Below are 21,806 nucleotides of genomic sequence, written 5' to 3'. Positions count from 1 at the left end.
TTTATGCAGAAGAAGAAGAACAACAACAACTTATCGGTTTTACGTAACAACCCCGTTTTTAATGCGCTGTTCCGATGAAAATGAATGAGTTATGACTGTCTCCTTCCAAATCCCACACCATGGGCACAAAAGCAATCATATTTTTTGCCATATGCATTTCTATGACTATGCGAAGAAAGCTCTTTTGTTTTCACTGAAATTAAAAGCTGTGCACCAGAGATACTACTTGGAATTGAAGTCTAAATATGGGTATGTTCGTCAACAATAAAACCACGCCACAGTTGTAAATAAGTTCGTATAAATAAGCATCGCTAACCGCCACGAGTGATCTATAATTTTCAAGTGATCTATGCAACTGGTGTCAAACAGCTCAAGGTGGCGACTAAGGGTAAAGTTGAATTCAAGTTCGAATGTCCGGTTGTTTCATTCTTGGCTAGCATAAATTTAACATCCGCCTTCTTCTCAACGCAACGATTATTCTGTACGTGCCTTTTTCTCAAATCAACTCTCCTTAATACTCCGTTCGTATGAACCACGAGACGGCATCAGTGATTCTCATTCTACTTAGGGAGCGCTATATTTCGCACCCACGGCGTTTGCTTTGGGTATTTAGCAACATCGTGACGCGGTCGAGTATATTACCTACTGACGGGCTGTGCCGAGTATGCTTCCAACATTCATGCCCGGTATTTCGTGCAAGGAGAGATGTTGCTTTAACTCGATCATTGTCTAGCTAGGCATGTATGTTAATATGACAATTAAATTTGATTCGGATACAACAGTCAGCCAGTTCGTTACGACACGGTTGCTATAAATTAGGCAATCGGGAAGGATACCACTGAAATGGAAGATATCACTGTCTACAATAGTGCAATGGTTACGGGACCTACAAATAATATCACAATGACAAGTAAGATTTGACTTTGTATACTTCTGTGTGGGACAACTAATGTAAGCCGACGGATCAAATTTAATGATAGATAATGCAGGTTATTCGCACCCTATATATACACAACAATGTAAGTGTACTTGCTTAACGAACGATTGAATGACATCTCTCTACGAAAACTTACCCAAACACCGTATTAGTGTAATAAATATATAAAGCACCAGTTTCCCATATTTGCTCTTGACTTTTACTGTCGTTATCGCAGTTTTAATGATATAGAGATTAACTGGAATTAACAAGGAGATTTAAGATATCTTTCCTTGCAACTGTGTGGATGCGTGTTATGCCCGTCATAAAACTAACAATGTTTAGCCCTTTTTATGTATGTATACAATGCGGTGATAGTGTGAGTGTGTGTGTCCACTTTCAACTTTCGTGTGCCTTTTGGTGACATTGTAAATTCAGTTTTGTGTATTTACTGATCTTAAACAATTCAATCGAAAATCAACTTACATGCTATTCGTATATTTTCTTTTACATAACTCGAGACACGGTTATAATGCGATTGATTTACTAAATGATTCCGGTCGTAAACGCATTTTACTTGCTTGGAAAAGTTTTACGGAGCAGGATAATGGATGCGAGTCTTCTTGAAGTGATATCTCGCCATATGAATCAGATGTCGGCGTATAGTAGTAATGGCATGTATATGACATTTCATTGGATTGAAACGTGTCGAATGAGTTTTTACGGACCGCGAAAGAATATGATATCGCTATCCCACCGGATAATATAATATGGGTAGGGCTATTTTTTTGACATGTCAAAGTAAGTCAAGATTTTGTCGAAATTGTTTGCAAAGTCAAAAAATTTTTGCTACCTGCATGTCGTTTGTATCGTGGATGTTTGCCCTGTCGGAGAACTTATCATTTGACATTTTTCATCTATCGTTGTAGACCAGGGGTCACCAACACGCGGCCCGCGGGCCGCATGCGGCCCGCGAGGTCATATTTTGCGGCCCGCGACGTCATTTGAGATTTCAGAAGAAAGCCGAGAAGACCATTTTGAAATGCAGTTTCAAGTATTGTTGTTGTTGTTGTTGTTGTTTCGAAATAAGGTATTCTCCGGTGCCCAACATCACTATTCGTCACTAGATAAAACTGCTTTGGAGATGGCAACAGCATTCTATCGAGGAAGAATAATCTGCTGAAATGAATGGGCTGGGCATATTGCCTTGACGTGCAATGGCCAAAACACTGCCAAGATCGAGACGCCTATAAAACGGCATACGGCAGTAGTTCACTGTGGGGCGCGCCCCTCTTGTGGGGGCGTGAAAGCATCTGAAGAGGGCGCGGAGCTGCGGTCAACTGAAAAATTTTTCGCGCTCCGCGCGATATACATCGGATTTACATTTTGTGTATAGTCCGTGTTTTTTTGTGTATATCTACACCTACAGTCATAACCCTCAATGCCATCAAACTATCCGTGGGGATTGCTAGCATTCTGGTTGCATTTTGTGATATGACGATAAGGGGGGTGCGAAAGTTTTAAGTATTATTAAGGGGGCGTGTCTAAAAATGTTTGAGAACCACTGGCTTAGGGCTTCCCCATCAAGCTTTACGTGGAAATGATCTTTCAACTAGTAACGTATCTCGCTGGCCCCAATATCGAGTCCTTATTCGCTTAAAAGCGTTTCCAGTATCGTGCACAGCTCAGACTTCAAAATAAAATGAAATTAATGATAATGAATTTTTGTTGTATTTGTATTCCTTTGATAAAATATTACTTCTTTTGTGGTCACTACGCCCATTGCCTAAATTAAGTAGCACGGCGTTGTACTGATGTAGAGTTTCAAAACGATGGTTGCCTAGTTTATACCGATATGGAATTCATGCGGCCCGCGGCCGCTGCGAAATTCGAAAAGTGGCCCGCGACCCGTTTTGAGTTGGCGACCCCTGTTGTAGACGGCCCATTATCTGCTCATTGTGAATCATAAACGGTCAAATGAAATAAATAGGCTGACATTGTGTTATGCTCATCGTGCCGTAATATCCCAACTGAAGCAAGACTGCGACCCAACAGGAATTAAAACATAATTTTACGGTGTGTATGTGTAATTGTGTATACACTTTCCGCATCAGAAATCTATCAGCACAGGTCAGTTTTACTAACGGCCATTCACGTTTGGCATTAGATACCCGCAATAAATGACACTCCTTCGATAGAAGTGTGAGTTAACTCAGGTACAATTCTACATCAACTATACTGCTAATGTTGCGTAATCTTCGATGTAATTTTCACAGGGTCAGCGAATAACTCAGCCTTAAACGAAATTGAGGAGATGAAGCGTCAAAGTAAAGTAATTGGAACGACAGTTACGGCAGTATTTGCTGTTCTTCTGATAACCGGACTCGTCGTGAACCTGATTGTGATGTTTGTCACCCTTGCAACAAACAGATCATCGAAACACCCTATTCACAGCATATTCGTGATGAATATGGCGATTTCGGATGTCATCTTTCTTGTTACATCCGGACCATACTGGGTACGTATAAAACTCCATAATCGTCTCACATTTTCATCAATACGCTTTAAGATGGCTTGAAATATTCAGGACGGTGCACATTGTGGTCCTAATAGAAGTTGGAATTGACCGGTGGGAATAAAAGAGGTCGTGATAGGCAAAATCGAGTACCAGAATTACTCTATTCCGAGTGGAGTATTAAGCTTCGTGTTGTGTTGCCGGTGGCTTGCGACTTTATACCAGAAAAGAAGCTTGGATACTAAAAGATTTGAAACCAGGACGCTCGTCAAAGTCTGCGAACCAAGCTATACGAAAACTCACTGTCGAAAGATAATATGATGTGGCAACGATAGATCAATTCAGATTATTAATTCAATCAAATCAATTCAGATAAAGTAAAAGAAAGTAATTCAACCTACCACTTTCAAACCATATATGAGTTGCTGATAAAACTGGGACTATGCAAGCTATGCTCCCGATCAAGACCGGACACAATCAAGGAGACGAAAATATTTCCTACGTTTCTAATTTGATTCACGTTCACTACGATGAGAGTATAGGCCGAAAAGCTTCTAGTGAATAAACTAACAATATCATTGATTGTATCGTGTAATTTTAAAGTTCTGTTTTCCAAGTGGCATGTTTTATCTCTCTGTATGGTGGCTTGTTTGTCAACTGTCAACTACAGCAGTGGTTCTCAACCGCTGTTCAGTGGCAAGCTTCCTGCCGGTCCACCAGATGTAATGGAATTTTAGATCTCAATTCCAAAATCCAAGAAGTTGAGCGCTTGTCCATTAATTAGAGATGTAAAACATCAAATGTTAAATTGATATGTAAGTGTGAGACGATCTGTTTCGTATGTTGGTGCAACAGAGAGTTCATACTTTGGACGTGCGTTACAATGGTGCGGGTGTCAAAAAGTAGCATACAATTCGTTCCGGACGTGAAATCTTCAGAGACTGTTAAACAAACTTTGATAAACACCGACAGTGCAATTAAGTGGCACTTAGTGTAATAGAGGTTACAGAAAATTGTAAAGTCGCAATTCCTTCAAAGGTTACCGATTAGTCACAATCGGCTTAATGGTATTTAACAGGACTTCGCGAGCTACGTCTTCCGGAAACTTCAATAGAACCACATATAAATATCAAGTATCAAAATACAGCATTAAATGAGGTTTCCAATATTACATTTAGGTTGCATGCATTTGTCGTAATTAATTCCAACGGGGATATCGGTTTTTGAAGGTTAGCCTGTCCTCAATATTCGTTTTGAAACTTTACCGGTCCGTGAGGTCAAAAAAGTTGAGAGCCACTAAACTGGAGCACAATTGAATCGTATCTTGACCGCGGTAAGTTCATCATGAACTTTGAACATTTCTGATTTAGGCGTCTGAAATTGCCGGAAAGCGGGCTCTGGCCGTGATTGATGGTGCCATATCGCTTATTAGGGTCGCTTACAATGATCTGAGTACTCGCTCCAATACTTATAGTTGGGCATTGATTTTAATGATTCAAGTGTTGTTGTGAAAACCACTTTTAGCGCCGACTTTATGCGTCCCTTACGGTCAGGAATCATTTGATCTACAAGAATTATCGTAATAATCATCGTTAATTTCTTCGGTCTGGATTCCTTAAAGCCTTAATTGACCGTATCACAGCATCCAAAGCATATAGTATAAGGATATGCATGAACGTATCAAGCAATGCGTTATTTGTAGCCGCTCAAGAGAGGTACTGACGGACAAAATCATTGTATGTGTTGATCTGGTGCAAAACTGGATAGAGTTCGGGGAATACGGCAATATATGAGAATCTGCTGTCTTGATCAGCTGTAACGCGCTCGGGTACGAAGACACCTAACATTAATTCAAACTATGGGGCTTGCCGATCGATATTGTTTCTGTGGCACTGAGTGATTCCTTCAAAGGCTGTGCAAGGGCAGGCAGCCATATACGTCATAGAAGTAGTGCGGCAGTGACTAGCAAAATGGTTGAACATGGACATTTGACACGTCAGGTCTAAACTAAACGGAGGAAAAGGTGGCTTTGCGTGTTTACAATCATTCCGCTATCTAATAAACACTTATGCAGTTTTTTAGAAATGATATATATTGTCTCTATTTTATTACGAGCGTTTATAACGTTTATAACGAGCTTTACACAAATGTCGGACATACAACGAAGTAATGCCGTGGAATGAATGAGCTATAATTACGGGCGTGACCTAAAACAGTGGTGCCAAACTCGCGCGCTAAATGTGACGCGCCACGTTATTTCATATAGCCCGCGAAGGCCCTGAGGTTTTTGAATGAATAGATATAAACGGGTATGTGAACAAAACTACGTTTTTCGCTATTGCAAATGGAAGTCGGACTCTAAATCAAAAATTCGCAACGTTATTTTAATTGTGTCAAATGTATAATTGCGTAATTATAATTAAGTCACAGGATCCAACATTTTAACTCAACACCCGAAATCAAAGTTTCTGAGATACAATAACTATTTGCAAAAACAAAAGTTTTTTTTTTTACTTTCTATTCATCATACGAATACGGCGATGCTGCCAGAAAATGTTTGGGACTGACCTAAAATCATAACGGTAATTGCTGGTATGACCCAGGAGTGATGTTGTCTGTCCATGTTTTCACACTCGCTACTTTTATCGGATACAGTCGATAAATCACATAATACCAATAAGATCCCTGGCGTGTCAAAAGCAGCTCATAGACTATGTAGTCCGCGGTCTAAATGAGTTTGACGCTCCTGACTAAAATTTCGTAATTCAACAATTGATGATATATTACTTTGCTATGCAACCAAACCTCGTGTTAGAGTTAAAGCACTGTATCTATATACATTGAAAATCATGCTCAATCATTACTTAATATACTTTACCATTGTACGTATACATACAAATGCACATTTTGAATTGTTCCTGCTATTATTTACAGTTCGTAATCTTGGCGGTTCCTGGCTGGCAGTACGGCGCGTTTCTTTGTTCCTTTTTTCCATTCGTTACGACGACCACTGTGTGCTCGAGTATCTTCACAATCTGCACCCTTGCTTGGATAAGATTTATGGCCCTGGTGATGCCGTTCCGATTCCGCAGAAGCTGTATGTCAACACGCAAAGCCGGATACATAACATTAATCCCTATTTGGATAGCGGGATGCTTGCTGTCAATGCCGTACTTGTTCATGTACGGACTACGAACTGGCGATTCATCCAGAAATGATACTGGTAAGAGATATATATCCGTTCTTTGACCAAAATTCGTGATTTACATTTTGATAATAAGCATCTATAATGAGAATATCATTATCCTATATCATCATCATATCCCGAATCAGAGAGCCCTGCTCGTGGTCATGGACCAAGGATTTATTACACTGCTATGATTTGAGATCATACATCATCTCGCATGAAAAATTGAATCCTGTAACAGGAATTAAATTTTTTGGTTCACATGAGCGATTTTCATAATCTCTCTTTATGTATATAGCTGAATGCTTTGTCATAGTTTATCAATTTCAGCGTAATAGTCATGAGAATCCTGCCGTGGTATTTTTTACATATATGTTTTATACCAAAACAATATATGAGACTAAACTTTTGGTGACACTGTTTTTTGCATAATTATAAATTATAAACGGAGATCTTTTGCACCACGTCTAATCATTGATGAAACTATATCTTCTTACTGCACAACGTATAACAAACGCTGTCAGAGATGAAACCGTGAAGTAGGAACTTTATCATAACGAGTTTTAGTAGAATCGAATCGGGTATCTATGTGCGGATTGAGTTAAATGTTCCCTGTGCCGTGCGTAGTGTCAAAGCAGTCAGCGTTTCTATATCAGAAGTAGAAGTAACGCTGTTTATTTATGCTCAATTGCAAGTAGACGTAACAGTTTCTAGGTCAAAACTACATGGAGTCGTTGTAAAAAAAATCAGTCAATCGGAAGTGACAACTTTTGAAATTTCAAGATGCATCGTCACGACTAATTAGGTAGAATATTCGAAAACGTTTTCAGTTATAGTGATACACGGGCTATATCAGACGGCTCGTACTACAATTTCACTCATAAAATTATGTGAACTTGCAATGAAACTATGTTTTACTTTTCAAATTCCAAGGCTGAAATATCTAGCTAGGATATCTGAACTGAATTCTGTCTTCGTTAGCACTGGCCTATTGTATCTAGCAGTGGTCGGGAACCTATGGCTCGCGAGCCATATATGGCTCTTTTGGGCATAAGATATGGCTCTTTGCGAAATATTTATTTTTGTGCCTAATTTATCTATATTGCAGCAACTTGTTATTTAATCTTCAGCACGACCAGTATATTTATTCTTGTGGCAGTATAAACATGACTTTGAGATTGAGACGTCGAATCGGAATCAGTGCGACAATTGCATTCGATTAATACCAGTTATTATAATTTGTATGATATTTACGATGAATTGCGCTATCACAGGTAAGGCATCGCCCGGCCGTGCCCCACCTATGCCTTACCTCTCCATTCACGCTTTATATTCGAACAAGAAACAGGCAAGTTGCGGGATTTTGGTAGAAAAAATGTTCAAAATCTAATAGACAGGTGAGGCATGCGTCTCCTGCTTCCCCTGACCCCGCGTCACTGACACATCACACATTACAGTGGGTATGTAAACTGCTGCACAATGACCCCATGTTTGGCTCCACCTATGAATCATGGGTCCTCGCATTTAAGATGAGCATCAAGACGAACCTACGATCTCGTATGACGGAAGAAAGCCTCACATTTTGCATGAAGCTTAACCTCAACAATTATTATCAACCAACCTACAAAGTCATGTCGAATGTCAGGCACCGCCAAAAGACGCATTAACTGTAAAACCGTGTAAAAAGTAGATTCACACTTTTACTGTTGTCTACGTCTGTTGGAAATCTAAATGTTAATTGTCTTAAGCTTCGAAAAATATGATATGCCTCTCACTGCAATACAATTAAAATTATATTACTTGCGAAAGATCTATGTAACTCAAGTTTTGCATACTCATTTTTCAAATAAAGGCTACCAGCATGATTAGTACGAGTTTTTACTGAGAAAATGCGGTGAAAATGACGAATCCCATGTAGTGATTTCGAATTCACACTACCATAACGTCACGGTTTTTCAATTGTGACGTAATAGTTGATTGACATGTATGGCTCTTTGGGAGTTCAAATGAAAAATATTGGGTCAATATGGCTCTTCGGACGAAAAAGGTTCCCGACCACTGGTATATAGGCTTGCAACGGTCCAAAAGTGTCACGTCTACTGTAAAAATATTAGCAATCGAGGATTAGCAATTACAAAATGTAAGAGATATAGCATCGGTCATTATAAAAATATATGGACACGATTATATTCATGCAAATGCGATGCAGTTTGTTGCATCCACGAATTTTCAGTTCACCATCACAACAAAAGTAAGCGTACACGTCAACATCGGTAAGGATGTGCTGACTACTAATCGATACCGATATATTAATTTATTCTGGCAGGTGAAATCGTGTCGCTGTTCTGCCGTGCATCACTTCCAATAAATATTCAGTTTATCAACGCCACTTTTTAGAAATCATGCTTGTGGATATATGAATCCATGCACTCAAAATATGGGCAAACCATTTACGGGTTTGACTTCAACTGCTGCCATTTACTATAGGAAAACTGAATGGCTAATATATTAGTTTATATGAGCCGTATGATGTTTGCTGCAGATTAAACAACACACCTACTTTGCGAGCATTTTATAATGCATTCGGATTGCCCATACAATTACAAGTCAATAATGCATTTTGATGGCAGCTGATGCGAAGCGTTCACTTTATTGTCAGTACAGCGATACCTTAAGCTGAGAAAATGTAGTGTTCTTCGATCCATCTATATCCCCGTGACGCCTTTTAGGCATGTCGTGGCATCCAATAATCTATAATATTTTCATTGCGATATGGATATATCATGTAAAAGCATTAATGACATTGATCTACCGGTATATGAGCCACGGAGCGAATCAATGCGGTCCGAATGGTTCGTGACGTCAGAGTTAAAACAAGGCGTATTCCCAATTGATATCAGCGCAACAAAATCAGTTGGTAACCCGTATGGTTAGATTTGTTCGGATTCGTTCCAATGGCTGCTGGCTTAGTGACTCTGTAAATGCAATTTAGTCGTTCGATTTCCCTCGTGGACGTTTAGATTAGCGGAATAAGATTATTTTCGTCCCGCTTTCCCGATTCATTAAATAACACTAAAATTTGCGGCATTATACGGCTGAACGTGACAACGCAATTACCGGGTTTATATTATCACCAAACCGTGGAAGCATCGTCACGAATTAAACATTTAACTCTTCAAGATTATGTTCGCATGTTACCTGTGTTTTCTGACTTTTCTAGCAAAGTAGCACAGCATGTGTGATGTGTATAATGTCTTCGTGTTGCTTGTGCGAATGCGCGTTCAGTTTTTCGTTCAGTATTGTTAACACTATAAGCTGTTCCAAATAGTGCGTTTGATGGATTAGTACATAGCATGGTATGGCACAGTGTGGGGATCAAGTCACTACCTTCGAGTCACGAGTCATTTCGAGTCATTGCACATTTTGACTCGAGTCAAGTCAAGTCATTCGATTTTCGAAGGTGACTCGAGTCAAGTCAAGTCACTCGATTTTTGGAGGTGACTCGAGTCAAGTCGAGTCAAGTCAAGTCGAGTCACGAGTCAAGTCACAATTCAAGTCAAGTTGCCTTTTTAAAGTATGAGGCATGATTACGTCATTGCATTTTGCTAGTTGTCTGAATTACAGATTTAGTGGTCATTGATTCTGAACCAATGAATGAATATATAGTTAAATATACACGCAAGAAAGCGCTGTATCGCTCACATATACTGCTGAACTACGGAAGTAATTGCACAGCCTCAATTTATAGTTACCGGCCAAAATAGAGAATAGAGAAACGAATTGATAAGATGCACTACATTACCCATTTACAAATTGATATCATACAATTCGAGGGGGCGCCAATGGTTGAGGACTATATGAACTATATTCGAATTCGATTTCAAGAAAACAATAGGGTTGGTTAAGGTAAGAACAGAAAATAGAAATAGACATTATGTTATTGAATTATTTTATTATACTAGTTTACGACAACGTAAGCTGTAAGTTTGGATCACTTCGTTTGCGGTCAATTTATGTGTGAGAGAACAATGGAGGCTCAGTAAAACGCACGATCATTGATTGATTGGTCGCTCTCACGGGTTACACCAGCATTTCGCGAACAATCCGACTATATGCAAGATACACTGAATTTTATCGACACCGATTACTTGATGACTTGAAATTGACTCGTGAATTTTGCTTCGAGTCACGAGTCAATCCACATTTTTGATACGCCGAGTCAAGTCAAGTCAAGTCATTTTAGCCAGGTGACTCGAGTCAAGTCAAGTCATACGAAAAAGGTGACTCGAGTCTGACTCGAGTCAAGTCGTGACTCGAGTCATCCCAACACTGGTATGGCATGGAACGATATATCGTTAAGGGATATGGAAATATCCCGGATATAGTTATCGTATAGAAGGGACAATTTTGATACTTTCATACTTGACTACTTTTGTCGGTACTAATATCAATGTGTGCTGCTGAAGTTGATAGTTTTCACTTCATTATCATGACCTGCGTAAAGCTTACGAAGCTTCGATTCATATTTTCAACTTATAGATGTCCATTTAGTTCTATTTCCCTATCCCGACATGATATTTTCTGGTAGAGAGTGAAGTTTTTCTTTTTAAAATTATTTTCTTTCTGTAACTGTGTAGTCGAGTGATCCTTCATTTCATGCTTATTTGTTCGTAAATAGGGATGTGATTTGAAGTTGGTACTTCCTTTTCCATATTTTTCATAAAATATCTCAATGAATCATTAGAGGACTTCCTATACTCTCTACTTAGCTACAATTATAAATTGAGCTGAATGAGAGCCTGAGAGGGCTATACTGTAAACTTTACTTAACGAAATTATTATCTTGCTTGGGGAGAAAGTTCTCAAAACTTACATTTTAACGGCACGGTAGCGAATACATTGGAAGCACTCGTAGTCTGTTTGTGACGCCTCTTTCATATTTGCACTTCACTTTGCCAGGATATTACTGCGGTTGGCTGGAAAACACAACACAAAACACAACACAAGTGAAAAGGGCCCACGCAATTGCCAAGCTGACAATGATCTATCTGATTCCTCTTGTACTCGTGATCTTTTTCTATTCGGTAATCGGAAGAGAAGTTTTCTGTTACATGATGCATCGTCGAACCTCCATGGAAAGGTAAGTGTTGTCAGTTCCATTCGAGGCATGACTTAACTGCTGTCATATTAGGTGATATTTAGGTACTTCAGTCGATTTTGAAAGAGGGTTTATGTGAACATATAGGCTACTTCCCTGGTCACTTGACCCGCTGGCTTAATCTCGAGCGAATAATTGCACGACGTTCCACGAAACTTGCGCAGACTATTGCTGTCGCCGCAGCAACATTCTAATAATGTAGACGCGTATGTCGGAAATTATGAAGCTTGTTTGGCGGTCAGCAACATTTTAACAATACAAATATATAAATAGAGGCTGTAGCGTTGGCCGCCTCAGTCCCAATCATGTTCCAAACTATGAAGCCAGGAAATCACAGTCCAAATCAGGGGCTGGCAACTTCTCCGGCCGGTGGGCCGGATATAGGAAAACGAATTAGGCTACTTGGCGGACAGGATTCCAGCATCGATATATTAATCGCGGATTTATCCACCAATACAAGGAATAAATTCTATTTAATGTAAATTTAAATTAAATTTAAATCACAGAGACCAAAAATAGTATTCAATGAATATATTAACGTAATGTATACTTCAATAGCTGTTGAAGTCAATGAGACATATGTGGACGTTCAAGGTTTTCAACAAGTTCTTTGACCTCTGGCTGCATGTCGGACGTTGAAACTAGTACGTACTGCACGTTAATGTTCATAGTCGAAAATGTTTGCTCGCAAATGTATGTGGACTCGCGGGCCACATTATCAAGATGTAACACTGTAACGTGCCTGCGGGCCGCTTAAAATCCCGTATATTGCCCGCCCCTGGTTCAAATACTGCGAAAACTGCGACGCCTCTGTTGTAATCCAAGACATTTTGGATTCGCAGAAGATGCGAACGGATTCAACCTCTACACCAGAGATGAGCGTATTCTGCAATGGGAATCCCATCCGACCGAAATATTACCAAGGTTCGAATCAGTCTCCGATCCGGCTTCGAGAATTTTTCAATTTCAAAATGAACAAATATCCTATACGATCAGCTGCGAGATGAAAAAACACCCTAAAATTTCAAATTCATTCGCCTGTGATGGAAAGCATACTTCTCGTTATGAGGCGCATATCTCTCGTGGTGGTGGAAAAGTCAGAATTTATGGCATAAATAAGGTCCAAACAAGGTCCAAACAGAATCCGAAAATACCCAACGTTGGCAGACGAAAAGTTTGAATCCAATCCTAAAATTTGAAAATATGGCAATATAATCGTTCCATGTCCAATCTAAATCCCCATCCAATTTTGCTAATCACTACTCTCTACATTTCCGAAGTGGGGTTACGAAGTCACCATACATTTCCATCCATAATTGTGCATGTTGTAAAGCGCAATTATTCTCAGACACTGGACAGTGGGCAGTCGAATCCCTGATAACATTTCTTGACAGTTATACAGAGGCAATAGGTTGATTTGGCAGGCAGGCCACGGAGATATAGGACACAGGTCCAAAACGCACGAAGACGTGTATTTAGGGATAAAAACAGTGACGTGCCTTACCATCGATGTAAATTAAATTAACCAAATTAACTCGGTAAAACGTTTTCGATCCATATCCCCAAATATTGTTGCTCAAATGTACAGACACGTGCAGATGACGAAAGAATATATTATATCAGGCATAGAATTGCATAACACGCGAGGCCAGATTGGTTTCAGGACCAACAACGATAGCCATTAAGACGGCCAATCAAAACAAGGATTTTGTTTATACCTGAACGACGAACGTTTTGTTGCTGCTTCCGAAAACATATTGAATTTACCGTATTTTGCATTTCTAACCAAGGACGGGATTCTTTATGCTTTTGCTTCTGGCGAGGGTGAAATAGATCATGGAAAATGCCATGTTAACGACCCGATGGCTTTCAAGTGGCATTGCCTCCACCTCCACTTTTCATAATCGCTATGGCCGCGTTGGTATCATATTTCACGGAACACTTGTAATTCTGAAATAAAATAAACTTCAGCTTATACAATAATTCAACGTATACTTTGATCAAGGACTAACTAAAGTCGAAGGATGCGACGGAAAAGCTATTGGTATAATGACGTTCTTATCGGATACAGTGCATATCAAATATCAAAATGAGAGACTTTCATTCAACAGTTACCTGCGACAAACCACCTCACGAATTACAGGAATCCCTTGAGTATACAGTACTATACAGTCCTGCTTTTAGAGTAATGAAAGTATATTTTAGTCATGCAGACATTTTTGGGTATCACCTGGCCTGTATTACTAACAGGGATGTATATAAATACGCCATTCATTCTCAAGTCGGTTTTTCGCTATCAAATAGTGAGGATGCATGTATGCTTTTCGAATTTTAGATTAACCACGACGGTTAGGCGTACGCTACTATATTGCGGTATCTCACATCAAATAATTAGAATTTTCCGGTATATGACGGTTAATGGAGAAATAATGCAGTGAGATATTAATTGTGGCCAATTCGTTAATGATCACCGATGTGATGTTTTAGTCAACATTTACACCTCCGCGTAGCTCTAACTTTACATGTAGGCTATGCAGCAGTCTATTGAATTCATTTTCCTGACAGTATCCAAACACTGAGTAGCACTCCTAGATATCTCCAAATCGATTAAGTTGATGCGGGATTTCATTGCGTGTTTAGTCGGTGTTACATTCATCATACAACCTTTGTGCCCTTTGCTTCAGAATTTACATACCGTCCGTAAGTGATAGTATGTTCTTCCACATTTGCAACGCAGATCCACTAGGGTAGATGGTGTACGTACATCCCTCGTGACTATAAAACACGAATAGCAGGTATCAATATGCTTCTTGTGTCATCTCAATAATGCATACCAAATGAAGTGACTTTAAATGAACTGATTTTGTTATTCATATCCATTAATCGATCCCAGACCTTGAAATTAAAAATTAAAGGGTATGGGTTTTAAGCACTATAAATGTGGTATTGCGTATGAATCTTGCTTGCCCATCATTGACCAAGTGATGACCAGGCACGTGTCCAACGGTAGATGAAATCGATTAATGGGTGGATTGATTATTGTAGTGGTATCGCTGTGTTTCCTGGTAGTCGCAAATGGTACGGTGCTGTTTCGAATATCCAATTCGAGAAGTACTAGGGCAGATATAGATTATGATATAAATGACCGAAGTGGGATAAAGTGTTTTCGTGAATAATGGCGGGGATACTTATAATGTTGCAATCTGCATTAACTTCCTTAGTAGTATCTTGGTATATTTTGAGATCCGGAAAAGAGGACACTGCTTGCAAGTTACAATGGGTCTAATAGCAAATGGCAAATGGGTAATTTGTAAATCTTTACGGAAAATACTATAGTGTTGAGTTGACTAAAACAGAAGTTCATTCCCAAAAGAGCCGCTCTGACCGTTATGGTTGACCTTTTTTTGATAAAACCTTGCTGTCACTGCCGTCAAAGCCAGATTTCGCGTCAGGACGGCATTTTTTAGTTGCCCCTGTCCAATAGCCTGGCTCTCAAAGCGATAACGGAAGACGAATTTCCAAAATAGAGGACATTTTGGCGTCCGCGGAGAACACTTTTGCTTTATTGAAAAAAGTGGAATAATCACTCCAAAGGAGGGCGTACGGTAACTAGGGTTGCATTTAAAACAAACAGGAGTTTAAAACACTTTGTTTAAACAAACGCATTAAAAGAATTGCGTTTATCGATAATAATAATCAATCAATAATTATAACTATGCCATAATTGTGGATAAACTCTCTAAAAATATGTAGTATGAGCCTACGGACGATTTGCACCCTGTATAGTCGACGTATACGATGTGCAGTGGCTGGAACCCTCGAAATCGTTGTTGATTCGACAGTTACAGCAAAGAGATATAGATCATTGGTACAGAATGGGTGTTCTGATTATGATGACCGCCGACCGTAAAAATGCCGCACAACGATCTAGTCCTGGTTAAAGATATTTTCGGTCGGTTTATGATAATGGTCGCAAGCCTTTTTCGTCGAACTAGCCATATTTATGCTATATTTTCAATTGTGAATGCCAATCCAATGTGACGTCACAATCAAAGATTCGTGACGCCATGGCTAAAAACAAAACAATTAAAAACAATAAAAAACACGTCTTAAACAAGGGTCATGTTTTAAGCACGTTTGTTTTGAATTGATTTTAGTTTTAAATGCCACCCTAACGGTATCCCAATTCAGCGCATACCATTTTAATCAAAATGAGCGATTTCAACGACTCTGTGTGATAAGGTGGAGTTTGGAATTAAGATACAACACAGGGGACATTCACAAATGTTTTGTATCGTGCCTTTGAGTGATTGCAGCATTTCATATTAATAGATATAAGAATTAAATTTTCGTTTAGCCAACTTCCATAAGAAGATGACACCAATATGAAACTATGGATTCGTCTGCGAGTCTGATTCCAGCACGATCATGAGTTGTGATGCATATGGTGCATACGAAAGCACTTCGTGAAGTCAAGAGGTCACGCACATCGGTATAGAGTTGATCCTGTGGGATGTGTCACGTGACACTTTTTTAATTATTACATCACTATCTTTTCGAAGTTCGGCAATATCCTTACAAAAGTCGTTAGTTATTACATTATGTTGGACAGTTAGGATAGCCTATTTCTCTAGGTTACATTGAGATAGCAATGTCATATCACGTTCATACCACCCGAAATTGCCGACGTTTAGACTTTCATTTCTCCTATGAATAGAGATGATGTCAATGGTAGCTGACACTTATCTGGAGACCGCCTTAACAAACAGTCATGATATTGTTGTTGGAGACTTGTAAGGTATACCAATGCTACCGATGCCGGTGAATATGGTGAGTTTACATCATGCCTGTCAAAGTAGAAAGTTTGTTGTATATTTGGCATATTATAAGCGTAGTGGCACCTTCCACCGCTACGACACCAATGGGTCACAGGTTCCAGTCCGATCGGGGTCGCTATCAGAACCCTTCTCCAACTCTTTCGGGTTCGTTTAGGATCTCATCCACTTACAAAAGTCTAGCATGAAAGGGTGCTGTGCTATAAGCAGGCAGTTCATGAACAATTAATACGAATATCGTCATGGTATAAATTAGCCGAAATTGACCACGGTTGTCGAAAAACGATGAATACTAATACAGCAACAACCCCTTATTATTCTTATACAACACACTCTCTTCGCCGGCAAGTAGTCAAAGCAGTCGTGATTGCTACAATCAATGTTAAGAGTAGAAGAAACACGGTACAGTATCATTATCAGTAAGTAGAAGTAATCTATCGGTAAATTATTTCAGTCAGAAGCAGGAAATAGTGTTTAGAAAGTATATTACAGAGATGTGTATCGATTAATTTCCTACCGATAACCCTCCCTCAAGTTTGAAAAATTAAGGATGCATATTCTTTGGATATATATAATGGGAGGCAGGTTCACAATGAGTGTGCATAATTTAGGGATGATGTGAACACCTGAAAGATTCAGGTTCGTGTGAACGCGAACCTTTTTGAAATGTTCTGTGTGAACGCGAACGCGAACCTTATGACGTCACGTGATGTCATATTGCCAATTAGAGCCCTTCATTCCAGTGAAATGATATAATAATGTACACGATACCTAGCGACGACTCGGGTCATATTATGCCACAATGCTGAAGTACATATTGACTTCGCCAAATGTATCAACTTGAGCAATCAAATGCTATATTAAGTCAATCACATCAATATCTTCCGTCGCTTTGCCAACAACTTCGACGGGGACTTGCAAGGAAATAAAAGCTTATACGCCGTAACGGTCTAGGCCAGACCGGACAATGTATTCGCTGTCTAAAATTGCTAGATAGATATTGGACAGAGTGTAAAACTGGTTTCTGTACTAGCTACCGATATTACCCCATATACAAGTTATACAATAGCCAACACCCCAATCGCACGGATTTGATTTTTATGATACAATAGACATATCAAATCAAGATTTTCTACATTAGACAACGATGTGTTATTTATATCAATTTCATTGTTTGGCTGAAGAATCATCATTCGTTGATTACCTACATGTAGCGTATTTCGTTCTTGATGTTGTATGATTGCGGGTCAAGATCACAGCAGAGAGTCACTAAATATTCACAAAAGTAAAGCTGAATATTTCGAGTCCACTTTGGTAACAACGCGTGTAAAATCGTTGAGATCGGCAAGGTACATGTTCGTTTTGTGTTGATTTTTTATGCTGCCAGTGCCATGAATAGAGTGGTTTAAAGTTGAATAGCAAGGAATTTCAGTCAAAGAAAAGGTTCTCAGTGCAGAACCTATCTTGGGTTCGTTTGTAAACGTGAACCTCTCAATTTCCGAGGTTCACACACAGAACGCGAACGTGGACTTCACGTTCACACCATCCCCAGTGGTGGTGATGCGAAGGTTACAGTGGCTGATGGAACGGTTTGCCCGTCTCTGTTTATATGCATATAAAAGCGTAAATTGCCCATACGACTTGATAAATCCGAAACGTTTGAGGCTTCAAAATGAAAGTACTCTTAAGGCCACGTCCATCCAATTAAGCACCAGCGGCAAAAGCGATGTAGATCATCTTCAGAAATATATCGATATTGACCGCTTCTGTATTCGCGGCATACGTTTAATAGTGGTGCTGTTGAGTGTGTTCGGTGATGTGGAACACAAAAGATACATACATCGGAAAAATCAATGTCAAGCGCACCATCCAAATTAAGATCGCAACTTCAAGAATGGATGGCACACGGTATCGGACAATTACTCCAAAGATTGAGTGTTTCATTCATAATTGATGGGTGGAGAAGACCTGCCGTGAATACAAAAAACGACACTTTTCATGAAAAACATTGCGTGGCTATCGGTATATCAATGTTTCCGTATTGCGTCACCGCAGGATCAAAAATCAAATTATTTCAAAACACTATATATTTTCGTAATTGACGTATCGTGCGATAAGTCGAAAATGTCACCCTGATCTTAATCCAAAATATTCGGGGTTAGAACGTATATATGTATGTAGCTTATCCCGGTTTCGTTATACCAATGCCGGAACTAATCGCCGGATCACAGCTAAGCTTAAGAATAATTTGTGATGTTAAACTCATGGGCTCATCCTCCACTAAATCACGCAGAATAAAAACGTTATTGCGTTGCGAATTCAACATTGTTGTTGCTGTTTTCATATTCACGGGGTTTCGACTGTATAGGTCGTTTTAATCCAGGCCAAATTCTTTTAATGGTTTCTGATCTATCAACTTTTAGCAGGGCCAACCTTCAATCTACTACCAATTTAACATTCATAATGCCGCTAATTTTCAGAGGTCGCACGACCGAGCAGAAGGAATGTATGAAGAGTGCCATCGTCATGATGTCTCTCATAACCGCTTTCCTGGTATGCTGGTCGCCGCATTTGGTCGAAACCATGTTTATGCTCACCGGATATAACGAAGGAAAGCAGCACTGGAAGCAGGCCGTGATAATTGAAGTTGTCGGCAAGGCCATGTCGTACACGCACGCCATTATCAATCCCATCATATACACATTGGCGTCGCCAATATTCCGAAACAGCTTACGCTCATCTATACGCAATCAGGTACGAATAGTGTTGCATCTTAGACAAATGGTGTTTTAAAACACCTTGTTCAAAACATGTTTTAAACACTATTTTTAAAAAATGCCTCACAAAAAAAGAATTGTTTTTTTTTCCAAACTTTTAATTATTATAAATTATGCCATAATTATGCCAATATTTTCGAAAAACATGTGGGTAAGTATGAGGCTACAGACGATTTGCACCCGATATAATCGACGTTAGCGACATGGTGTGGTTGGAGCCCCCGATATCGTCGTCGGTTCGACAGTTGTACCACGTAGATATAGATCGTTGGCACGGAAATGAATGGGTGTTCTGAGAATGATGACCGACGACCTTAAAAATGCTGCATAACGATGCGGTGCTGGTTAAAGATCTTTTCGGTCATTTTAATACAGGGCTCGGAAGCCGTTTTCGTCAAAGGAGTTATTTTGATCCTACATTTTCAATTGTCAATGTCAATCCACGGTGACGTCACAATCAAAGATTGGTGACGTAATGACTAAAATAACAATGATTAAAATTAAACCAGGGCTATGTTTTAAACATGTTCGTTTTGAATTAATTTTTGTTTCAAATGAAACCCTAGGTACGAAGCTGCCGCAAAGGATCTATATTCACCAGATACAAATCCAACGGCAACCCGTCCCGCATCGTCAAAGATAAAAATCAAACACCGCCTAGCAAAAGCTTGGCTCAATCTATTCCGATGGGGACGACGAAAGGAGAAGACCCTGCGACGCAAAACGTCGAGCAGCTACGAATTTACGGTGCAGATTCACATATTACGGAAGTTTCACGGCTGTCACCTGATATGTCGCATACAGAACGCAAACCTAAAGCACATGGAGACGGGGTGAAGGAAACTGATCGTTTCATTAGCCCCGATTAACAGTAGTTTACCGCGATAATCCTCATATTTCCCCAACACTAGCTGTGATCCTGGTATCGATACATGCGATGTATATGCTATAGTCACGAAAGCCCGGGACTGAATGAATACGTGCAAAAGCTACGTATCGTTAGTGAAATGCGAAGAGGAGATGATTCATGTGTACAGCTTATATACAGTACATAGATTTTGTGTATGAGAAGAAGTGCACTGGAACTTCTACTGTCTGATTATTTCCAATTTCCAACATCTCGCCAGAATTTTGATGTTTTCGATATTTTCCATGGTGTATTTTCAATTTTCCGGTTAGTGGATGTTATTTTATGGCGTTTTATGGTATTATCAAGATTTCGAGATATTACTCGATATATTTGGGACGTCATATTTGCTTGCACACTTATGCTTTATTTATTAGCGCGAATTTGCACTCCACACTGCAATTCACTACTGCACATATCCTCCACAGTGGTGTCGATATAAATACATTGGTATTGTTTTGCTGTTATTCGTTGTCTAATCGTGATACGACAACTGTTGTATATATCAATTTCTGATAGAACGAAAATCGAAGGGCAGTGTGAAAGTTGAACGACCTTCACCATATATTCCGAACGGAATATTCCTACCAGGGCTGGGGTGCGACTGGATCCTTTTCACCGCTACCAGTGAATGAAGAGTCAGTGGAATTGCGGGTTTAGACTTGAGTCAGGAATAGTTGCTTATATGCAAATGTGGTCCGTAACTATGTACTTCTAGGTACCAAAGTATGTTTTGCTTTGTTCCATTACTAGCTTATAACTCAAGTGGATATGTTTCAGAATACTTGCACTTCAACTTGACGGTTTTTGAAGCAAAAGAATTTAGATTTTTACTCTTTGACTTTCGAAAAGTAAAATCAAATTGTGGGATAAGATTGCGTCGCGCATTCTCGTAAAATCGTGATAACCATTGGGTGAAATAGCCCCGCATGACGGTCACTGCATATTTTTCGAAAAATGAATCTACTTGTGGAGCCACAGTCGTTTTGGGAAAGTATAGTCGGCGTTCGACTGCATACTAAACGTATGAGACCCTCGACCAACACCAACGTTCGACAATACTTTAGTACGTTCAGTACATAAGTTTATAGTTTTAGTTGAAGTATATTTGACATCTCTAAGTAATCGCTACTAAATTAATCCCAATATTTCCACGAATATTTTTTCGATGTTTTTTTAGTCAACTCGCCAAATTTTACAGCAAAATAGGCTGTTTTCAGTCTTGATCGAATAACTTTTTCTGATTTAATAAATGTGTCCTCCTTTCCCTACTCCAAAATATAGTCTAATCTATTTTATATTCATATATAGAAGTTGTAGTTATATGCGTAAACGCGATCCACTCACCTGGACGATGCATGAAGATGTTGCCACTTTTAGATAGGCCTAAATACTGCCGTGGATACTAAGCTTCAAATTAAACAATTGACAATGACACATGTTTTTTTACCGGTGCTATAGCGTTTTCATATAGCCTATTAGTAGAGAATACTACATTGTGCATGTGCATT

General features: G+C 39.4%; 1 protein-coding gene across 1 annotated transcript; it reads left to right on the top strand.

Annotated features, from left to right (window-relative positions):
* Nucleotides 1–376: 376 nt before the first annotated feature.
* LOC145450144 (galanin receptor type 1-like) lies at nucleotides 377–20,762 on the top strand. Its single transcript, XM_080328638.1, has 6 exons — nucleotides 377–910; nucleotides 3,193–3,434; nucleotides 6,366–6,654; nucleotides 11,578–11,758; nucleotides 19,092–19,365; nucleotides 19,955–20,762. Exons 1-6 carry the CDS (start codon nucleotides 844–846, stop codon nucleotides 20,255–20,257), a joined length of 1,356 nt encoding a protein of 451 aa, XP_080184764.1. The 5' UTR covers nucleotides 377–843; the 3' UTR covers nucleotides 20,258–20,762.
* The last annotated feature ends 1,044 nt before the right edge of the window (nucleotides 20,763–21,806 follow it).

This window comes from Botryllus schlosseri, chromosome 11 (assembly GCF_051294905.1).
Source record: "Botryllus schlosseri isolate E-star chromosome 11, Bs_hap1, whole genome shotgun sequence".
Lineage (NCBI taxonomy): Eukaryota > Metazoa > Chordata > Ascidiacea > Stolidobranchia > Styelidae > Botryllus > Botryllus schlosseri.
Note: the sequence above shows the minus strand (reverse complement) of the source record. Positions and strands in the feature narration are given on the sequence as shown.

Coding starts and splice junctions, on each gene's coding strand:
- LOC145450144 (XM_080328638.1), top strand. CDS start 844: ATGGAAGATATCACTGTCTACAATAGTGCAATGGTTACGGGACCTACA. Junction 911..3,192: donor AAATAATATCACAATGACAA/GTAAGATTTGAC, acceptor TAATTTTCACAG/GGTCAGCGAATAACTCAGCC. Junction 6,655..11,577: donor TTCATCCAGAAATGATACTG/GTAAGAGATATA, acceptor TCACTTTGCCAG/GATATTACTGCGGTTGGCTG.